This window comes from Stomoxys calcitrans, chromosome 2, assembly GCF_963082655.1.
Source record: "Stomoxys calcitrans chromosome 2, idStoCalc2.1, whole genome shotgun sequence".
Lineage (NCBI taxonomy): Eukaryota > Metazoa > Arthropoda > Insecta > Diptera > Muscidae > Stomoxys > Stomoxys calcitrans.
Genome location: NC_081553.1, coordinates 235653396 through 235681222, shown reverse-complemented (window position 1 = coordinate 235681222; position 27827 = coordinate 235653396). Strand labels below are relative to the sequence as shown.

The following is a 27827-nucleotide window of genomic DNA, read 5'->3' as shown; positions in this document are numbered from 1 at the left end:
GGTGGGAAGTCTGAACAGAAGTCCATATGCAAATTTTATCTAACTTAAAGAAAGTAATTAGTTTTAGATTTCACAGTAAAAATCTATGTTTTTCCACTTTCTTCTTATGTCGATAAATAATATTTTTAAATGCAAAATTTGCGTTTTTGTCCATTGGCACACTTATAAGCAAAGATATTTTTATAATATAACGATGTAATCATTCATTTCTTCCTTATCATCTTAGGTTGAAAAGAGGGTGCGGTTTTTAGTCCGCCCCATGCCACTATGAACATAAACCTAAGCCAGTAGTCGGCTTGTCGTGCGCTCTAAATACTAAAAAAGTAACCTCGAAAAAGAAAATCTAAGTTAGGAATTCCGTGCTACTTACAAAATTCTTAATTGCTTCATTTCGGGTATTGTTCCCCCACCTAAGTGCCGGTAACTGTTAGACCCGAAGCCGGGCAAAGACATAGGAAATGCTCCAACGTCTCATTATCTTCCCCGCACACACCACCTCACCGCCTGCAGGACCGTATTATAATCAGGCAGTCTAAAACAGATCTAAGTCCCTGGGTTCTCAATGTAGACCCCTAGGCCCACTCTGCCCTCTACCTTTGATCTATCCGTGTAACATGATCTTCCAGATGGCAATACTAGTGTTCCGTCAATCCAAGACTGTTCCGCTGGCAGCAGTGTCTCCCACTCGACCTTAAGTGTCGTCTCAGGAATCCGATCGAAAACCTCTTCCATTCCTTCCTGATTTCCTATCGTCGCCTCTATTATTTTTTCGTAGTGTTAAAAAAAGTAATCATGAAAAATATTTACTCTGAGCCATGAACTTAGTACCCAACCAGGTTGGTAGCGGGCAAGTGGATTACGAGGGGAGTGTTGTGGGTTAGATTCCGACCAGAGCCTCAAAGTAGTAGGTTTATCCCAATGAATGTAGTTTTTGAAAATGGAAATCATCAAATCCAGCAAGACGTCAAAAATCTCACTCCTTAGAATTTTTAGAACATGTTTTGTTCGAATATATGAAATATATACAATTGATGACTTTTGACGAACCAATTTTCCCCTAAAACATCACCTTATATGAAGTGAAAAAAAAATTGTATTGTAACTATGTAGTTCCATTCGCCCTAGGTAACTCGAGGTAGGATTTTCCAAACAGTTTTATTTTTGGTTTTCTATCCTTTCATCGTTAATGGTATTACAATCGTGTTTCACAGTGCAAATATACGTGTTTTAACGATTACTTTTTATGGATAATAAAATTTGAAGCAAAGAAAGGATATGCTAATTTTATTCAGTGGGATATTCTATCATTATTTATTATAAAATTTTAAAAAGTAAATTTGATTTTCATTGCCAATCTCGGACTTAGTACCACCCTTTAAGGATTATTTTATTTCACCAAGAATTTGCAATAGTACATCTAAAAATTACTTACTTCCAGCGCTGCACCTTCCAAATCGATGATCTGATCTTTGGCTACATTCAGTTCTTGGCGCAGTTTTTCATTTTCTTTTTGCAAAGAATCGACTTCCTTTTGTAATTTCTCAATATCACTGCTATAGCAGCGAATCTGCAAAGAAAAAATAAAAAAAAAAACACTTTTATAAATAATTTTTCAATATTTCCTACTATATTTCCTCTATTTCGTTTAACTATGGCATTTAAGTAAAAATTGCAAAAAATGCCTCACATATCTCATACTTAAGCACTATTCCCATAGTCCTTTGGCAAGAGAAGATAAATCGAAACCCCCCTCTAGGATTTGCTGAACGTGATGCAAAGATGAAGGTCATGATTATTTTAAATTCTAGCTTAACCAGACCTGCCGGTGCAAAAAAAAAAAATGAAATTCTTGAATATTCAAATATTTCATCGGCTAATCAAGTTTTTGAAGTTCATTGTTTGCTCCGCCAGTCGTGAGATTTTTTTCTGTTGTTTTTTTTTTCAATTCGTGCATAGTGAAGTGCGCCAATAGTCATGCCAACTGCTGCTTGGGCTGCAGTTTATAAATATGTGTCATTGAGCCAGACATGCCTAGTGTCGTGTTCAAAGTGCAGAGTCACCAATCGCATTACTACAAACTGCATGGCATTGTGTCCAAGCTGTTGCAGATCTTTGAATTTTTGGATGCTTTGATTTATGGTGGACAGAAGAGAGAAAAAGTGAAATTAAATATTTGTTGAAAAATGACAAAACAAGTTAAGCTACTATTATGGGATTTATCCCTAGCTTTGGGTTGATAAGAAACAAAATATTTAAGACACAAACCTATGGAATAATAAGGGTCAATGTATTGTATTTCATTAAAATGCCACTTAATTGTATTACAAATGTTGCCAATCACAAGTTGAGATGGACTAAAATATATTTGAGGTTGGCAGTATTTATTAAAATAGGTGGCATATCTTAATATGACTTATTAAGCCAACCCATTAAACCCAATAAATTTGAAGAGAGAGGTAGAGAAAGAGAGATGGAGCGAATATAGTGCAAAACACAAAAGACTTAAGAAACAAAACTCTTGTTTTAATGAAGAAAGTGTAAAGAGGATTGAAATAACAGAGAAATTTTCGCGCTCTCAAAATTGTACAGCAAATGTTAAGCTTATAGGTGTCGGTAATTATTTTATTTTTCTTCAAAGCAAGTAGCTCTGCTGATAAAATTAAAAAAATCTAATTAACAGCAAAAAGAAGTGAAATAGAACAAAGAAATATACACATATTGGAAGCTAATACTGCCGAAAGCCTATTTACTTGCATTACGTCATAGATTCCTTCACGGGAAAGGAAAAAATGCATATTTAATAAATGGAAATGACAATGAAAGCGGAATTCTGCTCGCAGCATGTTCTTAGATAATTCTTATTTATCTACATTCATAATCGCCACCAACCAGTCTATGTGCGAAGTTCAAATTCTTCATATGTATATAATTTATCTAAGAAAGTACCTGAGAAAAAGATTTGCCAAACCCTAGATTTGAAGTATTAACAATGATGTTGAATTGCGACTTTTGGATGGCATATGCCATTAGTAAAAATTGGCTTTAATATTCAGGTATTTTTTTAGTTGCACGTAGTCTTCAACAGATGTCGTTAGTATAAATTTGAGAAATCTTTTTCAGCGATTTTGCTAAAAATTACTTTAAAAAAATATACTTTTGCATCCATGTATCCTTTTATAAATATTTTTATCGATTAAATTTAAAGAATATTTGTTATTGTTCCATCCCTAAGAATATAATGCCATTTATGCATTCTAAATTGTCTCTAATCAAATTTTCCACATGCCAAATCTTTACATATTGTATGTTTTTGGATTAAAGCAATAAGTTTGAGAGCAAAATTCTGCTTGCGTTATTAACTTAGATAACCCTAATTTATCTATACCTACAAGCGCCACCTACAAAGCTTTTTGTACAATCCAAATTGTTTTTTTATATGTAATTAATCATGACACATCCTTATATGACTAATTACCCCCTCCCATTAAACCTAGTAATAGGGCTTCCACATGATTCTAAAGAAAAACAAATCACATCAATTTAAAAAAAAATCGCAAAAAATCTTAACTTTCATTCAAAATGAACAAACGCTCACAATTATGTGGAATAAAAAGCACAGTTTTGGTGAGCTTAAGAAGACTAATTGGAAAATGTTTTCTCCCGATTTGGAGTTTCAAATAGCAAGATTAACAAGGGGTATTATACCATTCATTGTTACAAATTTCAAAAAATTTAAAATTTCGGTTCAAAAAGGGTTTAAATCAGCAAGAAGTTTTTTCGTGATATAAGACTTTATGGCAACTAAAAACTAACATGGTCCAATTTTGACCATATTGGCATGAATGTTGAGGGGTATAAAACTCTCCACAAAATTTTAGCCAAATCGAATAAAAAATATGCGCTTTATGAGCTAAGGAAATTAAATCTGTTAATGCGGGGGCTATACAAAGATAAAACCAATCTTCGAATTCCAATTTCCTTTCACAAGGAAACTGTTGTTGTTATAGCATTGTGTTGTAACAACAACAACAGTATTTTTTTTGCCATAGGCAATTTGAATTCGAAGATTGGCATCGAAAACTATGCCAAGGTACAGCTTAATATCTTCATTGTTGAAGGCAGATGAACGGACATTGGTTGTCTTAAAATTTTACAATGCACTAGAATTGTATTGAAAATGGGACGACAAAATGGGACCTTGGGTAATAGAGCTGGAAAAAAGTGCTAAAAACTATCGATACTATCAATTTTTCCATCGATAATTTGGTAGTGACTTCAAAAATTCATCATTTTAAAAACCCTGTCATTTTTAGAGCAAAAATCTGAAAATCGGAACTTTGTAATTTTTTTGAAGTTAAAAATGCCAAATGTCGAAAAATCTGCAAGGCTGGCAGCCCTGTTTGCTACATTTCGTGAGTGAGAGAGAGTCAGTAACGGAATATACAAAAGACTTAAGAAACAAAACTTTTTCTTAACCAAAAGAGTGTTTTAGATAAGGGCTCAAGAAGTCAAATAGGAATATCGGTTTATATGGGAGCTATATTAGGTTATAGGTCGATTCGGACCTTAAAAATTGCTGCTTGTAAGGGCTTAAGAAGTCAAATCGGGAGATCGGTTTATATGGGAGCTATATCAGGATAAAGGCCGATTCGGTTGGCACACTTGTTAAAAGTCATAACGGAACACTACGTGCAAATCTTCAGCTAAATCAGACAAAAATTGCGGCTTCCAGGGGCTCAAGAAGTCAAATCGGGAGTTCGGTTTATATGGGGTCTATATCCAAATCTGAACCGATATGACGGCTTTGCAATTCCCAACGACCTACATCAATATTAAGTATCTGTGCAAAATTTCAAACGGCTGGCTTTACGCGTTCGACCGCTATCGTGATTTCGACAGACGTACGGACATGGCTAGATCGAATAAGAATATCGAGACGATCGAGAATATATATACTTTATTGGGTCCCAGATCAATATTTCGAGGCGTTACAAAACGGAATGAATAGATTAGTATACTCCCATCCTATGTTGGTGGGTATAAACATTTAGATGACACATCCTAATATGACTAATTGAGCAATTTCATCTAACCTGGCGAGAGAGAGAGAGAGATCGTGAATAAATGACAGAATGCCTGTTAGAAATTTTGTATTTTCCTTAGGAGACAAAACCAGTGTCATAACGAAGGGAGCGTTAAGATCATTTAGAGAGTTTGCCACAGAGTTGTATTTATTATCCATATCATTTAGTATGCTAAAGTTATTTGCTTACCGTTTGCCAAATATCCGTTGGCTCCACACCATTGGCCGGAGGCTGGGGACTTATACTGGGCGGAGCTGAGGACAATGCTGAGTCAGAGTCCGAGTGACTATGATTATGCAAATCCGTTTGCTTAGCTTCTTCTATGGCCTTGGTATTCAAATGTTGTGTCAGTTCTTGGCTTAGATGATGTTCCTCCAAACGATGAGTGCTGACATCATGGGCTATTGCAGCAGGTGCTGTCATCTTGCCATTTCCAATATTTACACCATTCGCTGACATTGTTGCTGGAGATGGTGGCGTGATGAGGTTGTCAATGGTGGTGTTGTTGATGGTTGTGGCGGATGGGTGAGTGTTTTTGTTGTTCGATGTAACTTTGGTGGTTGTAAGTAACGTGGCAAATTGTCCATTTTCATTTAACAGATTCATGCAATCGTTGTGTACTTCAGGTATGTCAAGTGCTTTTAGTTGTTGATGAATGGATTTCAGGGATGTGCAAAGATTGGGAGCACGAATAGTTGCATTTTCATCATTATGATCATCAGCATTCTTATCATTATCTCTGGTTGTGAGTATTTTAGTTGATCTCTGGAGATTCGTTGTGACATTTTTTGTGTTATTTATCAGCTCAATATTCTTGAGTTTTGAAATCTGAAAAAAAAAGACAAATCCAAACGGAAAAAATACCAATTAGATTGAAATGTTCAAATAATTAATCAATCTAAAGTTCAAATGCAAAACGGCTAATGCACACTTAGATGGCCATAGTGGTCTTGTCTATAGCAACTTTTAACAACAAGTTTGTTATTGAGACGAAAACGACGATAATGATCTGAAAACTCATACAAAGAATATTGAATAATCTATCATTTAAGTTGTGATGCCATCATTAATTGCCTTGAAAATTATAGGGTGCAGCCCACCCAGCAGGCATCTATAAGTTAAATTACTAATTAAGAGGTCGCCAAGAAATTTCGCTTTCTTTTTCTTTAGGCCATGAAAATCTTGTCTTCTGCTGTCAACAATACAAAACAAAATACAGAGAGGGAAATTTGAGAAGATTATTGATGGAAGATTTGGGAAGATAAATGAACAGCAAGCCATTAGAAGCATATTATCTTTTTGTATCTTAAAGACTTTGGGTTTTATGTCACTTATGTCATGGACAAATTTCAAAACATAGCGCAAGATACTCGCACAATCTTGGACTTTGGCATCTACGCTTACTTAAAGCGAAGTGCCCACATGATTCAGTTACACTCTTACGAGTACCTTAATTCGACACATTTTCCTAAATTCTTCAAAAATCTAGATTGACATAAAGACATACTTTAAATTCAAAGAACGGTAACAAAATATTCCAGTAGCCAGTCGCCACCAGCCTACCCATATTTAACACAGCCATAGCACACAAAGACTGGTGAATGAAAGAATGGGTAAACAAACCAATTACAGTAGAAACCATTGGCGTAGGAATATGACAGATATAAGGTGAGGGGAGATAGTTCACCTTAAATTTAGGGGCAATAATTTTTATAAGAAATTAAAAAAAAAAACTTTAATGAAAAATTAAACAACTAAAATCGCGCTAGGTTCGGCAAGGCCGAATTTTGTTAACCCACCACCTAGGATTCTGCTAAATATTTTCGCAGATGAACTTAGTTGAATGGCAGATGTATTCTTTACGTACAAAATTTCTGCCAAATATGCCAAATTTGGAAACCTCTAGAAGCCGTAGAAGACTGTCCGTCCGTCTGTGGAAATCAACAGAGCCGTAGAACACTTAAAGCTAGCAGCCCGAAATTTTTAAGAGATACTTCTTATGATGACGCTGAACGCCTGGATTAAAATGCTGAAAATATTTTCAGCGGTGGTTATCCCCTCGACATTTGTGATGTACTGTACTATTTGGTATGACAGCCATGTAAAAACTTGAAGAGGTGTGGCACTGCGGCACTCCGTTCGGACTCGGCTATAAAATGAGGCCCCTTATCATTGAGCTTAAACTTTAATCGGACACCATTTATTGACATGTGAGAAGTTTGCCCCTGTTCATGAGCAAAAATTTGCAATTTGCATTTACTTCTTATGATGTTGGTCATTGGGAGATTTGGATAAATGTAGAAGCAATATAAAGTGGTCCTTCCACTTGATTTCTTGAGACCCTGGAAGCCACAATTGTTATTCAAGTATGGTTTAAAACGGTCTGTAATATGATATAACTCCCATTTAAACCTATCTTCCGAGTTGACGTCTTGTGCCCCTGGAAATCGCAACTGTTGTCCGACTTGGCTAAAATTTCAACCAAATCGGACAACAATTAGGGATAGTGTAAGTGTTTTTTTTCTGTTATAACTTTCAACATGCAACATTAGGGTAAGTATTTTCCAAATTGGTCTAAACCAATATACCCCAAACTTTCGAGTAGTTTTTTTTTCTTTTATGACTTTCAACATGCAACATTAAGGTAAGTATTGTCCACATCTACGGTCCATAGAAGGTTAAATTTTAGCCTGTTTTGGCAGATATTTGGTTGGTAAAATGCATGGTGAGGGATTCTCAAGATTCAACACAACCGAAATTAGCTCGCTTTTACCTGTTTAAAATGTGTGATCAGAACTTTAACCTCTCCCATACAATTTTCCCTACTACGCCTATGGGTGGCAGCTACACATGCGATGAGACAAATGGCACTTGATTGGTGGCGAGGTGTAAAAGCCAATGGAACGAAACGCCACCAAATGATTTGCTCCACTTATGCTGTTGTGTGCCATTGTTTCCTATGGAGGTGTCCACAGCTACTCATAGCCTTTGGGAGCAGTTGTCACGCCCGTCTACAACTCAACTGAGCAACGCGCAGCATCTGTTGTTGGTTTGACCTTAATAACTTCATTGTAGCAGATTGGTTTGTTGCCATCGCAAAATAAACTTCAAAAGGCAAACGACCTACTATAACAATAGAGACTTTAGGTTTATTTCAAATATAAATATGTGCCGGCTGAATTTTCCATGGAGCACAAAGGCAATGTCGATTCCTATTTCAAAGACACCAAATTCCAATTTTGTTTTTTCCATTTTTTGGGAATTTCCAAACAATAGAACACTTCCCCCGCTAACACCTGAATGATTGAAGCATGGAGAAACTTCTTTGTGGCATTTTCTAATCCCTTGCACTGAAGAGGAGAATGTAAGAAGTTATTCAGAGAAATTTAACACCAGCCCATGCACGAATGAGTTTTACGGCCCTGCGTCTGCTTGCAGATAAGTTTTACCACCAACAGGCCAAATGGAGAATGGCAGTGGTGATAATCTTATCTCTATAAGTAAACCAGTCTCACATATTATTAGTCTAGATCTACAGATATACGCAGTCAGTCAAGTCAGGCCAAGACAAGTTGTCAAATATCGGGCAACGGAGTGTGCAAAGCAAGTCATACAACCACAAAAACCCAGACAAAAAAAAACAAAAAAGTCTCGTGATTTTTATTTTCTATTTTATTATGAGTCGTTAATAATCTTAGGCTCCAGTACATGCACTGAATCCGCAGAATTGGTTTAGACACAGTACTTAATTCAACGGCATTGACAAAAACAACCCCCGCTCTCCTCATCTTGTTAAGATAAACACAGAAAGGCATTTGCTTGGTAACTTCTAAAAGCGACGGGTTTTCCATTGCCGATACATGGCAACGAACTGAACATGTAATAATGACAGAAATACACCTAAAAAATAGTTGGAAAATTGATATAATAAATTATTCTAAACTTTTGTCCATGACTATGCATACTGATATGCGAGTACAATAGACTATATGTGAGGTATGGGGCAGCATGATTTCTAAGGTACACTAAGGTGGATACTTTCATTTAATTATCTTGTTTGGACTATGCCAATGTTAAAAAATGTTTAATTTAGAAGTCTTAAAATAGTTCCTACTATCCCCATCCCTATCCATAATTCCAACTATCCCAACTATTTTAACTTCGAAAAATATGAAAATAATTAAAAGTAAAAAAAAAATATTAGTAAAAAAAAATATTAATAAAAATGAGTCGCTTTGAAAGACATCAATTCATTGTAAGAAAATTTGTAAATATTTAAAATTTTTAACCTAAAAAATATTTAATTTGAGTTTAAATATTGAGAAAGGCATCCTCAGTCTCATATCTACCGTCACCTCCATTGGCAAAAGCCCTTTCAGTCTTCGGCAGCTAAACAATTTTTTCTTATTTTTATAGGGACATTAAACACCAATATGGTCTAATACAACAACTACACCATCAACATGCATAGATAAAAAGCTAGGCTCACACAGTATGATGTATAGACGAACGCACGAACAAACATCTGCATTCAAATGCATGTACATACATACATACATATGTTTGAATATTTGCGAACACTGAAGTTTGAATGCGAATACGAATGCAGAGAGTACGTAGCACATGCCATTGCAGGCAGACTCGTGATTTCCATAAACTTTTTATATTTCTTTTTTTGCCTGCAGTTCTTGCTGAACCGAAATAAAAACGCTGAACTTTGCAAAGCATAATTAATGTTTTATAATTTACGATAGAGCGCACAAGTATTTTCGAGAGATTATTTGCATATTAAAGACGAGGGTCGTTGAAAGTTGTTTTGATGTCTTGTTGTTGGATGTTTTGTTATTGTTTTTAGTTTTTTTTCTATAATGATAAGTGGTAGAGTGTCAATTGCATTAAATGTGTATACATGTTAACATGGTTGACTCCCCCCACTATCTCTTTTTCTCTCTTTGCTTTAATCAGTTGCTCAGATGAATACGAATGCACCTTGACACATATCTGTGAAACAACAAAATGAAAATTTTTAATTTAAAAGTAAATTTACACCAGTATTGCCCAATTCATTGATAGTTTAATGAGAAGATAAATGGGAATTGAAAATTGCCATCGCTATCACTGGCCATTTATAACCCATGCATTAAAAGCTTATTGGCTATTGTGAATGACAGGTTATGATGGTGTCACAGTTCATAGCGGATTTCTAAAAGAGGCAGTGTAGACAAGTTTGTAAAGAATTTAACATAGTAGAAGAAATAGAAGAGCGCTTTTGCCCAGTTCATTAAAAGTTTGAGCGAAGAAAAATGGGAAATTAACATCATCAATGCTTTTGTCGATTTTTTATGACCTGTACCTTAAAAACCTATTGTGAATGACAATTGATAATGCCATCGATTGGTTAAAAGCGGATTTCTAAACAAATCATGGTAAACAAATCCGTACAGAAAAAAACAAAGTAAAAGGGAAATAGAAAAGATGGTTTTTAATGATAAAATTGAAAGTTTAACTAATTTTAGACCAAACAAAGTATATCAACGTTAAAAACTAAATCTCAGTGAGAATTTGAAGGACGAGTTTTAAAAGGGAGAAACTTCGATTTTCTATTTCTCTCTTATTAGGTTAGGTTGAAAAGAGGGTACAGATATTAATTCGCCCCATGCCACTATGGACATACACCTAAGCCAGTAATCGGCTTGTTATGCGCTCAAAGAACTATAAAGTAACATTTAAAAAGAAAATTATAAGTTAGGAATTCCGTGCTACTTACAAAATCCTTAATTGTTTTCAATACCACTCCCCGGCACCCAGACGATGCTGATTTTATAGGGTGTACTTACGTACATCGAATTTATTGCGCAAACGCCTCTATGATACATATACCACACTTAAAAAGCTCGACACCCTGTTTGCTAGCTATTCTTTTTCCAATGCATATGTTTGTGCTGTCAATGGTTTTGAACGCTAAACAACGGCAGCGGTTCGTATTCCTGCCTGGCTCCGCCGAATTATTATTTTTTCTTAAGCTTTTTGGCTGTTAAACTTTGGTTTTAATATAAAATAACCGTAAAATTGCTTAATGAAAATAAATTTTAATTTAAGCATTACTAAGCCGGTGCCAAGATGATCAATACATTCAGGGCTATGGGCCCATTTTAGATCCAAACTAATTAATTTGTTTATTGTATTTGTTATCTACATACTTTAAAAATCACATTACAAGTCAACCACATGGAATACAACATTTTCAAAGAAGCTTCCTGAGTCAACCCAAATTTGAGGGCTAAAATTGTACTCTTATTACAAAGGTTTTTCATTGGTGTCCTATTCCGTCATAGGGGTTTTTTAATAACCCTTTTTTGTGTGAGTGGGGTCCAGACACTTGTCCTTTCATTTGAGTACAATATCTTCCCGGTCGGTCTTCAAGACAGTATGGGTTTGTTTTTAAAAACTTCTTATTTGATTCAAATGTTCTACATACTAGTATCCTTATATTTATATCAGATTCGAACTTCAATGTCAAATACCTTTCATAGAATAACCATATTGTCCCAAACCCGGGGATGAAACGGTTCTTCATTGTTCCAAAAATGATTCCCAGATTCGTAGTTTACTCCATTTTGTGTCGTTGGACATACATACATGACCGTTTTGGGGTTGGAGAGGCCCCGTGTACAACTTGAATTACATTCAAATATAAGATATGTACTTTACTTTTAAATATCTCTCATTTGATACCCAATCGGTAAATATGTCCTGTTTGGTGGTTTTTGGGGGTGGGGAGGCATCCCAGTCACCTTGAACACATTTTTGTATCAGATTTGTACTCTACCCGCAAATACCTTTCATTTGATACCCATTTTGTCCCAATCGGTAAATATGTCCGTTGGGGTGGGGCATCCGTCCCATCAGGTTATTTAACCCCAAAGTTTTATACCAATTTTGTGTTTTTGGGTTACAATAAAGGATCAAACATAATTTCGCTTAAATCGGTGCACCCATCTCCGAAATCTGGAATTTTGGGAAATTGTGGCAAGGGGAAAGTTTAAAAAAAACTGTTTTTTTTAATTCCATTTTATTTCCCAATTATATTAAGTGTGTCATGGTTTTCCGTACTTAAGTTTTTCTTCCACAACATCCATATAGACATTGCATATTCCTTGCATTCATATACGAATTTGTGAGTCTAATATTATGATTTAATTAAAACGTATGTTTTTTTTTTGGAATACTTGTATCTGTGCATTCATATCTCAGATCATGATTCGGAAGATCGATTCGATCATTGCCAGCATGAGTACATATTTCAAAGATAACCATTCAAAATGTCAAATTGTATGAAAACTTCACCTCATGCAGCACAACAGCTTCCTTTGCATCATTCATGGCTTTGTTGGAAATCATATTTTTTCCGCTCAAGCTTTTAGAAACTTTGATGGATTGAAAACAACAAAAGTTTTTCCTTTGAAAAAAAACCCCAAATTGATGCATACAATTGCTTGGCAACTTTAGATATGCACCATGGAACGGGAGGCCTCATCATATTTTCATTCAATGCAATTTTCGTGTTGCAATCGATGACAGGCCAAGAAGCGCCTACGCAACTTCGCTACAGTTCCTCAGTGAATGAATGGATGATTGAATGACTTACAAAGCATGGATAAAGAGAAGCCATCATGGCATGCTTTATCAATACCCTGCTTGTTAGTGTGGCACGTTTTCTTAGCCAAGATTCTGTGCTCGAGATTTATCGACTCATAAATGCTGATGGAGTAGGGCAAACATATTGCCTATGTCTACCAACCGGTCAAACTACAGCATAATCTTTACAAAAAGCGTTTATGCCACAAATTTATAAAGGCGAGTGATATGCCATCACCACAACGTTGCTACATTTCGGTTTGTTTTGCGGTTCGTCGGGGGGACGTCTGTGTAGTGGTTACATACAGAGTGGGTCAAAAGTCGTCAATCCATGTTGGTTGCGGATGCACAACTTGTTTAAAGTTTAAATTTAAATAGGACAAATTTTGAGGGTTATGGCTTTGGTAGATAAAAAAAGTGGAAGCAATTCACATAAATTTCATTTTGTCATTCTAAAGAACAAAGATGAGAAAAAAATATGTTTAAAAATTTCGACGTAATGAAATTTAGAATATATTTTACACAAACAAAAAATTACAACGACAATTTGTTGCAATAAAATTTTGCTTAAAATTAAATTCCGAATTTTGTTTTGAAATAATTTTCTATATAAAGCACATCGGAAACATTTTTTTTCCTTAATATAAAAGGTATACATCGTAGTATGTAAGAAATCAGACAGGTGGAAGACATTTTTTAGTGCTGATTAAATTACATTTCTTACAGCAAACTCAGCCAGGACAACCATATTAACGAAATAGTGTTCCTATGTTACCCGGAAAGCTAAACGTTTAAATAATTGAAAAATCATTGAATAAAATTCAATCCTCTCTTCTTGAAAAATTCTTTAATTCTTTGGGATCCGTCCGTGTTATAATTAAAGAAAATATTGTGAATTATTAGTAACTTGATTCTACTAACACACAGTTAAAGATGAGTTATTGTGAATTACTATTTATTAAAACATCTCTGTATATTAACATTATTTGGCCTTTGTCGCTAGCATTTTAACTACAAGCAAGGAGAGTACTCTCTTACATATTCTCTCTCTTACTCTCTTAAAAACCTCTGTCGCTTATAAATTATGACTCAATGTATTTCATTGCGAGAGAAATAATAAAATAACAATGCAGAGCACAACTGTAGAGAAGGGAGGTCCAAAATGAGAATGTGACTGTATGTGTGTGAATGCTCTCTTAAAGTATTTTTAATTCTCTCATTATGTAAAAAATCATTTATATGGACTGAATGACAAGTTTTTTGCAAAAGTAAGAATAAAATAAGAAATTTTGATTACTTTTTATATCTTCCAAGGGTTTAATCAACAAATTCATAGAAACAAAAACAGAAAAAAGATGTGTATACCCCTGGGCATGCTCATTCGTTGCTGTATCAACAACGATTAATATTAACGCTACCGTAAGTGGCTGGACGTCGCTGTAGAGCATTCCCTGTCCGACGTCGCAGAAACATTACATCGCCCATTTGCCAACGTTAATCAATGTTGATCTCGATTCAGTTCTACCTAAGCTACTATCTCCTAGCTGGAATTCCACTCATCGCATTTATTCACTTTCTTTAAAATAATATTGAAATTCACGTGTTTGTTTATGGCAATCTAACTTCGATGAATTTTCTATGAAAATCAAATTTTGCTACACCTTGTTGCAAAAACACTCTCCACTAGACGAAATAACCCAAAGTTAGCTTTCAAGCCACAGTGGCCCACTGATTGGCGTAGATGATAACACGATTTCCAAAGCAGATGTACATGTACATACATCTGAAAGCCACGAAATTTTAAAATGAAGCATGAATGGTTCATCATCTATGAATGGATTGGCAATAAAGGAAATGATATAAATAGCATGTGTTTTATAGATATTCGAATCAAGCAACCATCCAATAACAATATAATCTTCGGGGTAGAAGCCTCGAGAGGGTGGATATAAGGCTTCAAATACACACCATGAGGTGCGTGTGTATAGCAGCAAGTCCCATATATTTTTTTCTTTTTTTATAAAATAGAGAAAAATCAGTAAATAATTTTCTGTTGCATGTTAAAGTCCATATGTGCTCATTCGCATATGTCTGTGGCGGTGGGAACTTTTTTTTGCAAAAGTTTTCCGGTAAGTATTCGAAATTCACCTCACCTAAGGCTTTGCAATTAGCTTCAAAATTAAAATGCATTGAATTGTTCGCCACATTGAAAAGAGGTTAAGCGGAATTTTCTTTTGGTTCACACCGCATACGAAATTGGGAAAGTGCGGGTTTTTGCATTTTACTTATGATTATGAGCTATTTGAAAAAAGCTTATTAAAAAATTCGCCTAATTCGTTTACATGCAAGGCATGAAGAAGATAAAACACAAGCTTAGGATTTTCACACCCAAATATTTTTTTCTTTGCTTTTCATTTATGCTGTGTGTAAACAGTTGGTATTATCTCTGGGATAAAACAACCCATGCAGGCCTTGCTTAGTCATCATCCTCTTGATAATGATAATAAATTTATGTTATTGGAAATTTACGGGTTATATTGTCGTCATGCTGACCTTTCCCACTGACACAGTGAAATTCTGCATTGAAGCTCTTTCATGTGTGAGGAAATTTCATTGATTGTGATTTAAATTCAAATCAATGCGATTCATTTTCAGTTTCATTCATTAGTGTCTGGTGGCGTTGTTGTCTCTTCGTAGATGAGCGTAGTGAGTAAGCCTGAGTCTGCGTGATTTTTCTACGGAAAAAAATGTCACGAAGTCAAAATAAAAATAGCATTTGACTTGTCGTCGTGTTGTCTACTGTGCTGCATTTCCATTTATTTGCTTAAGGTGAATACGAGCATGTACAATCATGTGCTGGTGTTGTGTATGTGTGTGTTGGAGATGTTTTACAACAGATTGTGTATTATGGTTGCGAGCAAATGTCAATAAACTTTTAAATTGAAACGAAAAAAAGTTGGCAAGTAACCTGTCAGGGGGAATTGCATGGATCTTTCTCTCTTGCTCTCTCCCTAGCTCTGGAGAAATTGTTTTATGCTTATGACTTCGTAGAGCAAAAGCACACAAACAACTGTACATAGAGGGTGGGCACTATCTAAAGCTGCTATTACACGAGCAGACATGTCTTATGAATTGCCACTCTCTGTAGTCATAGGACTTGTCTTATGTACGTCAAATACGAATAGAGCACGCTCTATTCGGCATGTATTCTCATATGTATTGTACTTTTTTATAAACATGTTTCTACATATACACAGAAAAAAATCGCAAAAAATTTTTCAATTAAAAATTTCACAGAAAATAAAATCTGTTTCAATTAAAACTTAATTGATTCAATCAATTTATTAATTGAATAGTATTTTTTTTTTAAATTGCAACCGTTTTTGGTAGTTTCCTACCAAAATTGGTACGTTTTTATTGTCTTGGTAGGTTGGAAGGCTGACCTAAAGTTTTGGTAGGTTCTTCCTACTGAAAAAATCGCCGAGGATAACTTAAAATTATTTCTCTTCTTGTCGATTCTTTGTATTAGTGGATAATATAACCATGAATGTCGAGGGGCTAACTACTGTTACAAAGGTGTTCACTGCCTCAAATTTTAGGAAAAAGGGGCTAAGTTATCATATTGACCTTAACTGTTATGACTGTTAAGGAATCTCTTCCAAATTTCATAATTCTGCATAAAAAATGTGGCTTTTGTAAGGCGTCAATCGGGACAACAGGGATATAGGCCAGCTGCATATAAATAAGGTCATATCCGGTTAAAACTCAGATGTTAAGGGGTCCACTGTAAAGTTGAAAATGATTAGTAAATGCACACTTCAGAGCTCAAACACTTGAATCGGAAATTTATAAACTCAAGATTTCTTATGGGTAGATCGGTAGAAAGGGTGCTATATCAAGAAATAGGTCATCTTTGTACTTTAGGCTGTGATTTCAACAAACACACGGACGGACATTTCAAGATCGTCTATGAGTATAACTATTTAGTGTGTATATTTTGTAGGGTTAAAAGAATATAATTTGATGGGCTGCTAATGGAATGGTCAAATGGCCAACACTTCGGTGGTGGGCGTAAAAACATAAACCGCACTTTAGCTTGTAGAATATATGGTAGTTTTAGGTCGTGTTTGATAAGATTTTTCTTAAATTTTGGTTGGAAATAATTTTTTAATTAAAAAATTAATTGAAATACGTATGGGGGTATTTCTTCTATTGAAATATCTGCAATGCAGCCTTTAATTGATTTTGCTTAAGCGCCATATTACATATCGTCTCCTACACAGAAAAAAATATCACAACATTTTTTCCAATTAAAAACTTAATTGAAAAAAAATGTTTTCAATTAAAAAATTAATTGAATCAATCATTTTTAATTGAATCCGGATTTTTTTTAATTACGATCGTGATTGAAATTCTTTTTTAAATTTTCAATAACAAAATTAATTGATTCAATAATTTTTGTAATTGAATATGCATTTTTTTAATTAGTTTCAAACACCTTTTTAAAAAACTGTGATTGATATTATCATTTTTGTGATTGAAGAAAAAATTTGGATCAATTAATTTCGGGATTGAACCCGATTTTTATTTATTTCAGTGTACGATATAAATGGAAGGACATTTCAAAAACCCATACGTCCCATATTTCGATAAATCCATTGCAATCTCATGGAATCCGGCTCTATATACCGGACCGGACAAAAAAGTCTTTAACAATTTCAATAATTTTCTTAATTCGATCAACTAAAAAATTAATGGAAAATTTCGAAAAATTTTAATCATTCTTTTAATTGGATCAGATAAAAAATTAATTGTAATTTTTAAAAATTTAAATCTTTTTTTTATTACATATGCAGTTTTTTTGATTGAAAATTTTTTCAATCGCCTTTTTCAAAAACAGTGATTTATATTCGTGATTGAAGTAGTTCCAATTAAAAAAAATATTGGATCATTTGATTTCGTGATTGAAACCATTTTTTTATTTTTTCCTGTGTATGTTAGATCAACTGAAAGCTCGATTTAATCGAAAAAGTTGCATATTTATTCCAAATTTAATTTTTCATATTAAATTTTTCGTACGTATCACACAATGTGTACAAATTTTAGAGTTGCTGTTTTTGAAACTACGTATGACATGTCTGATCGTGTGATAGCACCTTAACTTGACAAATATAAATATGAAGAAATTCCCCTGTCCTTCTCAAAAAGTGCATTTTATGAACAGCAGTAATATTTCGACATTGAATGCACTATTTTAATTTTTCTTGCTTAAGAGCAGTTTGCCCCTCTATCTAATTTTTCGTTACCATAAGAAATGCATTGACATATCCTAAACGAAATTTTCGTAACCGGTACCGTTATCGAAAATTTCGTTTGCAGGTACGCAGCTCAAATGAAATTTTCTTTGCGCAACAGGGTGACATAATACGCATTGGTAAATTTATTTCTTGCCACTAAGAATGTATGTTTTAATAGCTCCATGCAAAATGAAATGAAGTTATTTGCAAATAAAAATGATTAATTACAACGCATATGTACTTTATTATCCAAAAATGATTAAAATTCGTTCAAAATTATAAATCCATGTTTGTCGCCATCTTGTATTCAACACAACTGTTTTACAGTGGCGACATAAATGTCTTGGCTGCAGCCGAAAATTTCGCAGAGGTGCATACCTAGCTTTAAAATAAATTTGACAAAACAAATTTTTTTAACAGTTATTGCTGAAAATTTTAAACCATTAGCTCTCCACATTTGCTTAAATTGATACACAAAAAGTTTTGTATGCTATTTTACGTGTTTTTTTTTTGCTCTCCAATAAAATATTTTGTATTTTGGACATAAGTATGTTGTTTTGTCAAATGTCCCCAGATTTGTACAAATGTACTCGTATATTATTTACAGGTTTGTCATATGCAATCTTTCTATCAGAAATAGGGAGGGAGAAATTTAATTTGCATATTCACAACCAATATGACAATCGTCTTTGGCGGCTGATACGGGAGCATTTAAACGATGTGATTTTATCATATCACGCCCTCCCTCAATGATTTCTCATAAGTGAAATCATAGTCATGTGAGGAGTATGGTTATATCAATAATTTTCTCATAATATTACTTTAGCTTCAATTTAGGAATCTTAGTTAAATGTGTGTATCGATTTTTTTCTTTTGAATCGTGTAATCTAAGAAACTTCTCCGAATAAAAACATGTATCTTAAATAAAATCCTAATCCGGGCCTCTATATGGTCGCCTTTGTCCAAAAAATTAATGCCAGAAATAGTAGCTTTTTCCAAGTCGAGATGCGCGGATTAGGGTTTGATTTAAGATCCATTGTTTCTTCGGAGAAATTTCTTAGAATTCCATGTGGGCTACGTTTTTGCAAATCAACCCGCTCTAGTTTGTATATTCAACTTAAAAAAAAAATAAAAATAACTTTTTCTCAGTTTATTGGTCCTTATGTCATGCACTGCGCCAGAAGAAAAACCGTTGTGCCTCATATCCCGAGAGTTGGAAAAGTTGTAAAATGAAAAAAAACTTTCGATTGAGAAATATCTATTAAATTGGTTTCTCTAAAAACCATGCAAATATCTGTTTGATAAAGTTTCACAACAATTGGTATTAATAATCAAAACTTAAATACTGACCCCTACGTACTTTTTTCGGATGAATTCTCTAAAAAAAACCGAAATTTAATTTAGCATAATCGGGATAAGGAGTAACAATTCTTTAATATCCAAATATCCATGAGACGATTTTCGTTGACAAACAACTGGTTTATAATTTTAACATTTCTTCAGCTCTTTGGAGGGGTAAGCTCTGTCAATGTGCCTACCCAGCAAACCAAAAGTCGGATGTCCGACACCTGCGAATAATTTCGGAACAACCTTTGTACCAATTTCTATCCGGCTTGTCTAAAGGATATTTTCATTAATTTTTCTACATTTAAAGAGATATTTTTGTTAAGATTTTATTTTGTTTACCTATCATGTTTCTATCCTGCTTGTCTTGTGGGGTTTTCAAGCTCTGCTCGTCTGTTTTTTTGTAACATTTTCATAATTATTGAATGGTAATAGGTGAGTTGTTTCATGCGGACGTGTCTTTATGGTGCTCCAGCTTAAAAAAATATTTTTTTAGCAAATTTTCTTGAATTCCGGTTATATTTTGACATCAGCTATAGCGCAATTTGTGACGGTTACGTTGATATAAAAAATCTCCCAAACCCATCGGCGGATGCCTGGGAAATTTGTGGATAAATTATCATCGGATCAATTTTAATTCAGAATTCTGTACGAAATTTCGGAAGGTTCATCTGATTTCAATACCAAACTACTGGCGCAATCGTTTTGCCGGAGTTTCGGCAAAAAATTTCCCTTTCAAAAGTTCCCAAGGTTTTTCTTTAGATTTCATTTCGAAATCATGTCAACCATTCCATATGACATTCGTAACGATTTCGTATCCGAAACGGGGTGTAGCATCCGAAGTTCGTACAGATTTCGTTTCGATTTCATATCGATTGGTTTGCTGGGTAGTGATGAAGCCAAGCACTTGTGGGTTTTTTTTTCTGCCTTTGTAACGATAACGTTGGCCGAAACAATGCCTTTGAATCTACACATAAAACGTGACTTTTTTAAATGGAAAACAACAACATAAGCCATCATAAATATACACAGAAACCAAAACAATGTCAAAGTTAAGTCTAACAAAATTGTACAAATGTTTGCTGCTGGTCGTCGTCCATGGCACATAGGCCTTGGAGAGAAAATAATTGACCTATGGTGGCCTAATAAAATGGAAAGCCTAAAGAAAAATCGAAAGGAGCTGCAAGTAGTGGTAACTAGACATGGGGTAGATTCTAGAAAATTTCAATTTAATATTTGAGATTAGTTGAGCCTAAACCTTGGTTAGCGCCATAATCAAAGACAAAAGTGAAAGTATTTTTGTGTAATCGCAGCGATGAGTGTCGGTGAGCCTGGTATGCAGTGCATGTTTGTTTAATTTTCTTAAGATCTTCACCAAGTAACAACAACAATAACAATAGCGACACAGAGGTGCAACACAACAACTTTGTTGGTGCCCAACAACAGCTTAAATGGCCACAGCATCTGTCAACAATTACAGTTGACAGTTGGTGCCAACGGAGAGACGGACGGACAAACGGACATATAAAATATTTGTGAAAAGTTTTAACACCCCAAAGATGGATTGCCCGGAAAACTGACAGCACAAAATGTGAGTGAACGTTGATGTCATTTCATTTAATTGTCCACTCAGATGAGGGAAAAAAATATCAAGCACCACCTGAAACAGCCATTCCAAGCCTTACTGCTGCGTTGGCTCCAATAATGTGAGTGGAGACTGAAATAAAAATGGCCATTTTGTTGGTTGGCCTATGATGGAATGGTGTTCAAATTCCAAGACCATTTAAAGTTGTCACCTATGTGAGTGGTGATGATCAAAAATGACGCAATGCTCCTAAAGGAACTGGCCGGAAGATAGAAGGCAACAGCATGAACCTGAAGCTTGTAAAGGCCTTGCTATTTTCCACTTCCAGCGCTCTTGGCCAGTTTCCATTCGCAGGCATTGGTATTTAATAAACAAATTGGCATTGCCATGTCACCCTCTTGGCCCACCTTACCAATTCATTCTATTTTGGTCACCATGACAGCAGTAATAGCTATAAGTAGAAGCTTTAATAATAACTTGTTTACAGCCAGCCAGCCAGCCAGCCACAAATGTTAATGTTTATTTAATTTAGTAAATACAATAATTACAGTGTTTGCCACAAACGGCAACGCCAACACCAACGCCACCATTTGGGTGATTTTGTGTGAAGTATGGTGTTAACCTTTCCATTTCTTGAAGATGTCTTAAATGCTGACTGGCTGGCTGGCCGGCTTCTTGAGCTGCTCACAATACTCCCCTCCATCATTCAAGCATCTAAGCGCATTTATCTAAGGCTTGGGGAAGCTTAAGCTTCAGTACTTGGTTAAGCCATAATTGTGGCTATGCCTGGCCTAAACTTTCTCACGGCTTTTTGTGGCCATTTGACAACAAAGAAAAAAATAAACGATGTGCAAATTGGCCCATTATGAAGTTGGTCGTTTGTTTTGCCAAGTTATTCCAACTGAAATGTATCATTTAACCACGTTGAAACTACAATATTTAGAAAAGTCTTTGCAGATGTACAGAAAAACAATTTAGGTTGTTTATGGAACTGGGAAAACAAAGCAGGTCATCGAAAGTAAATGGTTCGAAAAACAGCTTAACAATTTTTATACCCTCCACCATAGGATGGGGATATAGTAATTTCGTCATTCCGTTTGTAACACCTCGAAATGTGCACCTAAGACCCCATAAAGTACAATATATATATATATATATATATATATATTCATGGTCGTCTTGACATTTTATGGCTATCTGGCCATGTCCGTCCGTCTGTCGAACATTAGAAGAAGTAAAGCATGGCGTTTGAAATTTTGCACAAATACTTCTTATTAGTGTAGGTCAATTGGGATTGTAAATGAGCCAAATCGGTCCATGTTTTGATATAGCTGCCATATAAACCGATCTTGGGTCTTGATTTCATCAACTGTTAGAGGGCGCAATTCTTATCCGATTTGGTTGAAAGTTAGAATGAAGTGTTCTGGTATGATTCCTAAAAACTGTGCTAAGCATGATTGAAATCGGTTGATTACCTGATATAGCTGCCATATAAATCGATTTAGCAGTTTACATTTTTGAGCTTCTGGATGGTGCAATTACTACTCGATTTGCCTGAAATTTTGGACGTGGTGTTGTTCTATGACTGGTGTTTTTCTATTTGATAAAGTCATTCAAAGAACTTGAACAATGCGGCTCAAGATTCGGCTCGGCCGAACTTAGCACGCTTTTACTTGTTTATTTGTAGTTTTAAAAATTGTTTTTGCAAAAATTTAATAATAATGTAAATTTATGGAACAAAAATGTATGCTGATATTTAACATTCATTTTGAAATATATTGAAAGTTGTTGGTTTTCTGGGTTCGAATCCTGGCTAGAACGTCATAATATTTTTTTTTTATAGCCATAAAGAAGTTTTACATGACTAATGGTTTACCTAACCACTGAACTTTTTTGGTCATGTTTTCGCCAATATTCTGGGCCAAGTGTTCATAAGGCTAGTACTATGTTTACTTTTCGCGATTACTTGTTTTTAGATAAAATATTTTAAAGCAAAAAAATTGCTGATTCCTTTCAATATAATACCTCCCTCATTACTTATGACAAACAAAATTTCCGGAATAATAAAATTTAATTGAAAATATGCAAATGTTATATTAAAAATTTTGCAAGAAGCGCGCCGTACAGGGCGCACCCTCGATTTCAATGCAACATGGCTCACATATGTATGTAAAAGTCCTGGAACGCGAATTTAAGGTTTATGTTTGGGTGCATGATCACTCCTTAGAAAGAAAACTCCTCCGGGGGTTTTTCCAAAAATGCAACGGAAAATATTGTTTCCCTAATTATGTATAAAGAAGAGTAGAGCTACCAACATAGACTAACAGTAATTAATATATTTTTATTACAGCAACTTGATGAAGTACATGCATTGGGGAAGTAATCCCAACGGAAAAACATTTATCTAAATAGAATATGTTATTGGGTTGCCCAAAAAGTAATTGCGGATTTTTTAAAAGAAAGTAAATGCATTTTTTAATAAAACTTAGAATGAACTTTAATCAAATATACTTTTTTTACACTTTTTTTCTAAAGCAAGCTAAAAGTAACAGCTGATAACTGACGCCGACTATATAATTAGAGAAGCCGTTATGCCGTTATATGATCTCGACAGGAATCATTGTGGCAAATTAATATATCATATCTCAAATATATATATCAAGGAACGGACATACCGAGATCTGAAATTTTTGCGGAAATGAATACTTCGATGTGTTGCAAACGGAATGACAAAATGAGTATACCCTCTTCCTTCGGTGGTAAAATGATGACAATATGATGCATTTTGTCAGATCAGATAAAAAAAAAAACTTTAACTGCCATTTGATAACATTCGCAATTGGCAGATTTACACAATCACTATGATATACATGTTAGCGAATACTGCATAGACGTCATTTTAAGAAAATTTTCGCTCCTCTGCACTGTTTAGTATTCAAATAAAACAGGGATTTTGTTAATTACGAACAACGTAGACACAGAGATTGTAGAAATGGCAACACCGGAAGTGAGATTGCGGCCTCTATATCAACTAAAAACAAAAGTTGGACGGTGCCGACTATCTAATACCCTACACCTTACCTTTAAGCGAAAATTGGGAGCTGTATTTTATTCTCAATCAAATTTAATGAACTTCAGTGGAAGTTTTCAGATGGGTTATAGAAAAAATCCATATCAAATCTCGAGCAAATGTGTTCAAAATTGTAGTAACTACGGCTCTATATGCGTAAATAGGGCGTTATATAAGTATACGGAAGCAATATCCAAAATCTGAACCGAATTCTATGTAATTCATCAGTAATAATAAGAAAATTCTTCCTGCCAAATTTTGAGAGAATTGGTTGACAAATGACCACATTATTGCAATATTAGTCCAAATCAGACGAACATATATATGAGAGCTTTATCTTAATCGATTTTTCCAGTTTCAATAGGCTTCGTCTATTGACTAAAACAAAATGCCGGTGCAAAATTTGAAAATGTTTGGATGAAAATTTTGACCTGTACTTTCTTTACAATTTAACAAGGACAGTCAGACGGACATAGCTAAATCGAACCAGAAAGTGATTCTGAGTCGATCGGTATACTTTTCAATGGGTCTAGCTCTCTTCCTTCGGGGTGTTACAAACAAATGCACTAAGTTATAATATCCTGTACTACAGTAGTGGTGTAGGGTATAATTAATAACAAATTCATGAATTAAAGACATCTGAAAAATTTGTATCAGACAACCGCCTTACCAACGCCACGATTGCAACAGGTTGCTCATGTTTGAGTACCTGCATTTAGCACCTATAATTAACACTTATTACCAAAAATGATAAATGTTTGGAAATTTCCCCCCAAAGGAAGTTTCAAGAGCTTAATCAAATCCAAAAAACGAAATAAAATAAACAGCCAAAATATATGAAGATGTAATTAATTTTTATTTCAAAATAACAATTCAATTTCCGATTTGAACACCTTGCCAAGCCTCCGGTAATACATCGGGGATGATCGATTACCTTACTCTTCTTCCAGTTGTGTTTTGGTTATAGATATGCCAAACCGAAATGATTGCGTAACACAGGTGGCCTGCTTACATGCAAAGGCAAAACGCCAGCCTTCCCCAGTTTATTGAACCCTGGGCAAAAAGGCAAAATTTAGTTTGCTTGCGAGTACCCTGAGATTTCTCTATCTGCATTTGCAACATTTCAAATGGGATTAATAATAACTTAATCTGATGATTTGCACATGACTTTAACAAACCATAACTAATGATACCGACCCACCGACCGGCAGAGCTGTGAGGTGTTTAAGCTGCTGCTGCTGCTGCTGCTGTTGGTTGTTGGGCTTGTTGTGCCACTTTGGCGATCGCGTTGATCTTCAGTGTGCTGCTGTAATGCCAAACCAAGCTATTTGAAAATATCCACAATTTGCGTCTTGTTGTTTCTTTTTGTTGCTCTGCGCAATCTGGTCTGATAATAACCGGCAATAGTGTAACATCGCTTGATGGCATGCCTTGGCAGAGCACAACACCCGCTGTGACCATTTAAATCTAGACGCCCCCCAATCACAAAATACTTTTACTTTCCTGGTTGCCTGGTGACTCTGGTGGGGAGAAGGGGCGCCAGCTTGATTGGTTTTACCAACAACATCACTGGGGACCTGCTAAAACACCACGACTACCACCACCCAATATTATCATCAAAATCAATTTCAATTTTGATTTCAATTTCATGTTGGACGATATTCGCTTCATGATCACCATGATCAACAGCATTTGTGGCATTATCCATGGTCCATGATCGACGGCTACATGCAGACGCCCATTTTGGCTAAAGCGTCAAGTTGGTCATTGGTCCGAAAGCCGGTTTGTTTCTGGCTGCATGCAACATAAGGTAGGCGCTTTAGTAAAAAGCCTTACCATTCCCATGCTGCCTGCTTTTGGTCTTGCAGTTTCTTTTCATGCCCTTTCCAATCATCGATCATTCTCTTGGGGATTTACCCAATAATTAGGTTGCAGGGACTAGCCCGGGATTTTTGTTTTATAAGTATAACGACTCCTTGGGAGCCCAACCACAAGGAAACCTCTAGTCTCCCCTTCTTGGTTAATGCTATCAATTTACCTTTTTCGGAGTTTCCCTTTGGCCACAACAAAATCTAAAACAAACGAGAGGGAAAAAACTACCGGTATTTCTTTTTTTTTTTGTGAAATACTTGTACTTTTCACTTTCACTTGTTGCTGTTGCAATTAAAGACCAACTGCGAGCCCCTCTCGCGCAGGAGTGCGGCCTTGTTGTTGTTGCCTATACAGGCGGCATGGCTTGAACTCACAGCGCCTTGCCTTGATTTCCTCGCTGTTCCCCCTGGGTTTTTATCTTTTCTTTGTTGCTTGCTGGGGCCTTGCTGCAGATCGCTGCAGTTTTGAGAAACAAACATTTGGCGGATTGTTTTGCCATTCATTACCTGGTGGCTTTGCTTTTTTGCTTAGCTTGGAAACGTTTTTCTTACTGCCTTGCCGGCTCTGCAAATGGTATGATGGCATTGTTGTCTTGCTTTTATTTCAATGAAACATGTCCTGACGTTTTGTTTTCAAGGCATTGACTTAAAAAGCAAATTTTACATAATGTTGACATCTCGGCCATTCCTTTGTTTCTTTTAATATGGCAATTGAATATGATATACTCACTCCCATATACATAGAGTGGCGAAGAAAATGGGTAGAAACGCTTTGGCCTTACTAGCAATTAAATTTATTATACAAAGACGTTTTTAATTACTAACGAATTATAAAACATTTAGTCGGCGTGCCTTTTTTTGGAAAAATTTTAAATTGCAAAATACACCCCCTAAAAACTCCTCAGCAAAGAGAATACGAGGAAATTTTGAGTAGATCACGTAGGATTTGATCTCAGTTGTCCATAGGTGGATATGTTAATCAATATATACCATGTTGCACAGCGGGAGAAAATCGAAAAAAAGAATTAAAAAATATGCCGTGTGAGAAGGGCATATTTGAAAATCGGAATGGTTAGAGCGGTGAGGTGTTAGTGAGATTGTGTTCAAAATTTCAAGACCCTTGGTTGTCTGGGCGCCTTTTGCCAGGCCCCTAAAGTTGGTCACTTCGGCATTTCGAAAAATTGTTCTACCTAAGCAGTCTCTTAAATACTAAATCTACCCCACCAAGTGGGTTTTTTCACCTAACCAGACACAAAGACGCCTCACAACCAGGATTCACTAATAGAAGGATATCCAACCCATTGAAATACAGATTAAGTGTGAGGCAGCCACCGCCGCTATGAGACTTAAGGTGATGGGAGAATGAATTGAGGATGGGAGCAGTTCATATCATCGCGGTATAATCGAGGCGACGATAGGAAACCTGGAAGGAAGGGAAGAGGTTTCCGATCGGATACCTGAGATGAACCTTGAAGTCGAGTGCGAGGCACTGCTGCCATCGGCACAGTCTTGGACTGACGGAATCCTAGCATTGCCATCTGGAAGATCATGTTACACGGATGGATCAAAGCTAGGGGACAGAGTGGGCCTGGGGGTTTACATTGAGAACCCAGGGACTGAGATCTGACTGCCTGTCCAAAATACGGTCCTGCAGGCGGAGATCCGGGCGATTACGGAATGCGTGAAGTGGTGTGGTGCTAACGCGAGGACGTCGAGTGTGAACATCTTTCGTAACGGTAAGGTTACGAACAGTCTTGCAGTGTATGAAGGAGATTAATGCCTTCTCTGAGGATGGCAAAAGGGGAAATGAAAGAGCAGACGATTTGGCACCTTGAACATTGAACATTAACAACGATTTTTCTAATGTTTGCTATGTTTTCAGGTGTAATGGCACAGACATTTTAATTTCCACCGCATTATCAGTTCTACTACATCAAA

At 35.5% G+C, this 27827-nt stretch overlaps 1 protein-coding gene across 4 annotated transcripts in view; it reads right to left on the bottom strand.

Moving 5' to 3' along the window:
* The window catches only part of LOC106081582 (ras guanine nucleotide exchange factor R), a 153255-nt gene that overhangs the window by 26474 nt on the left and 98954 nt on the right, over positions 1–27827 (bottom strand). For all 4 annotated transcript variants that reach the window (XM_059363642.1, XM_059363643.1, XM_059363644.1 and 1 more), the window contains 2 exons: positions 5274–5912; positions 1433–1567 (listed from right to left, as the gene is read on the bottom strand). In XM_059363642.1, the coding sequence (XP_059219625.1) occupies positions 1433–1567; positions 5274–5912 (774 nt within the window). The remainder of the gene's footprint in view (positions 1–1432; positions 1568–5273; positions 5913–27827) is intronic.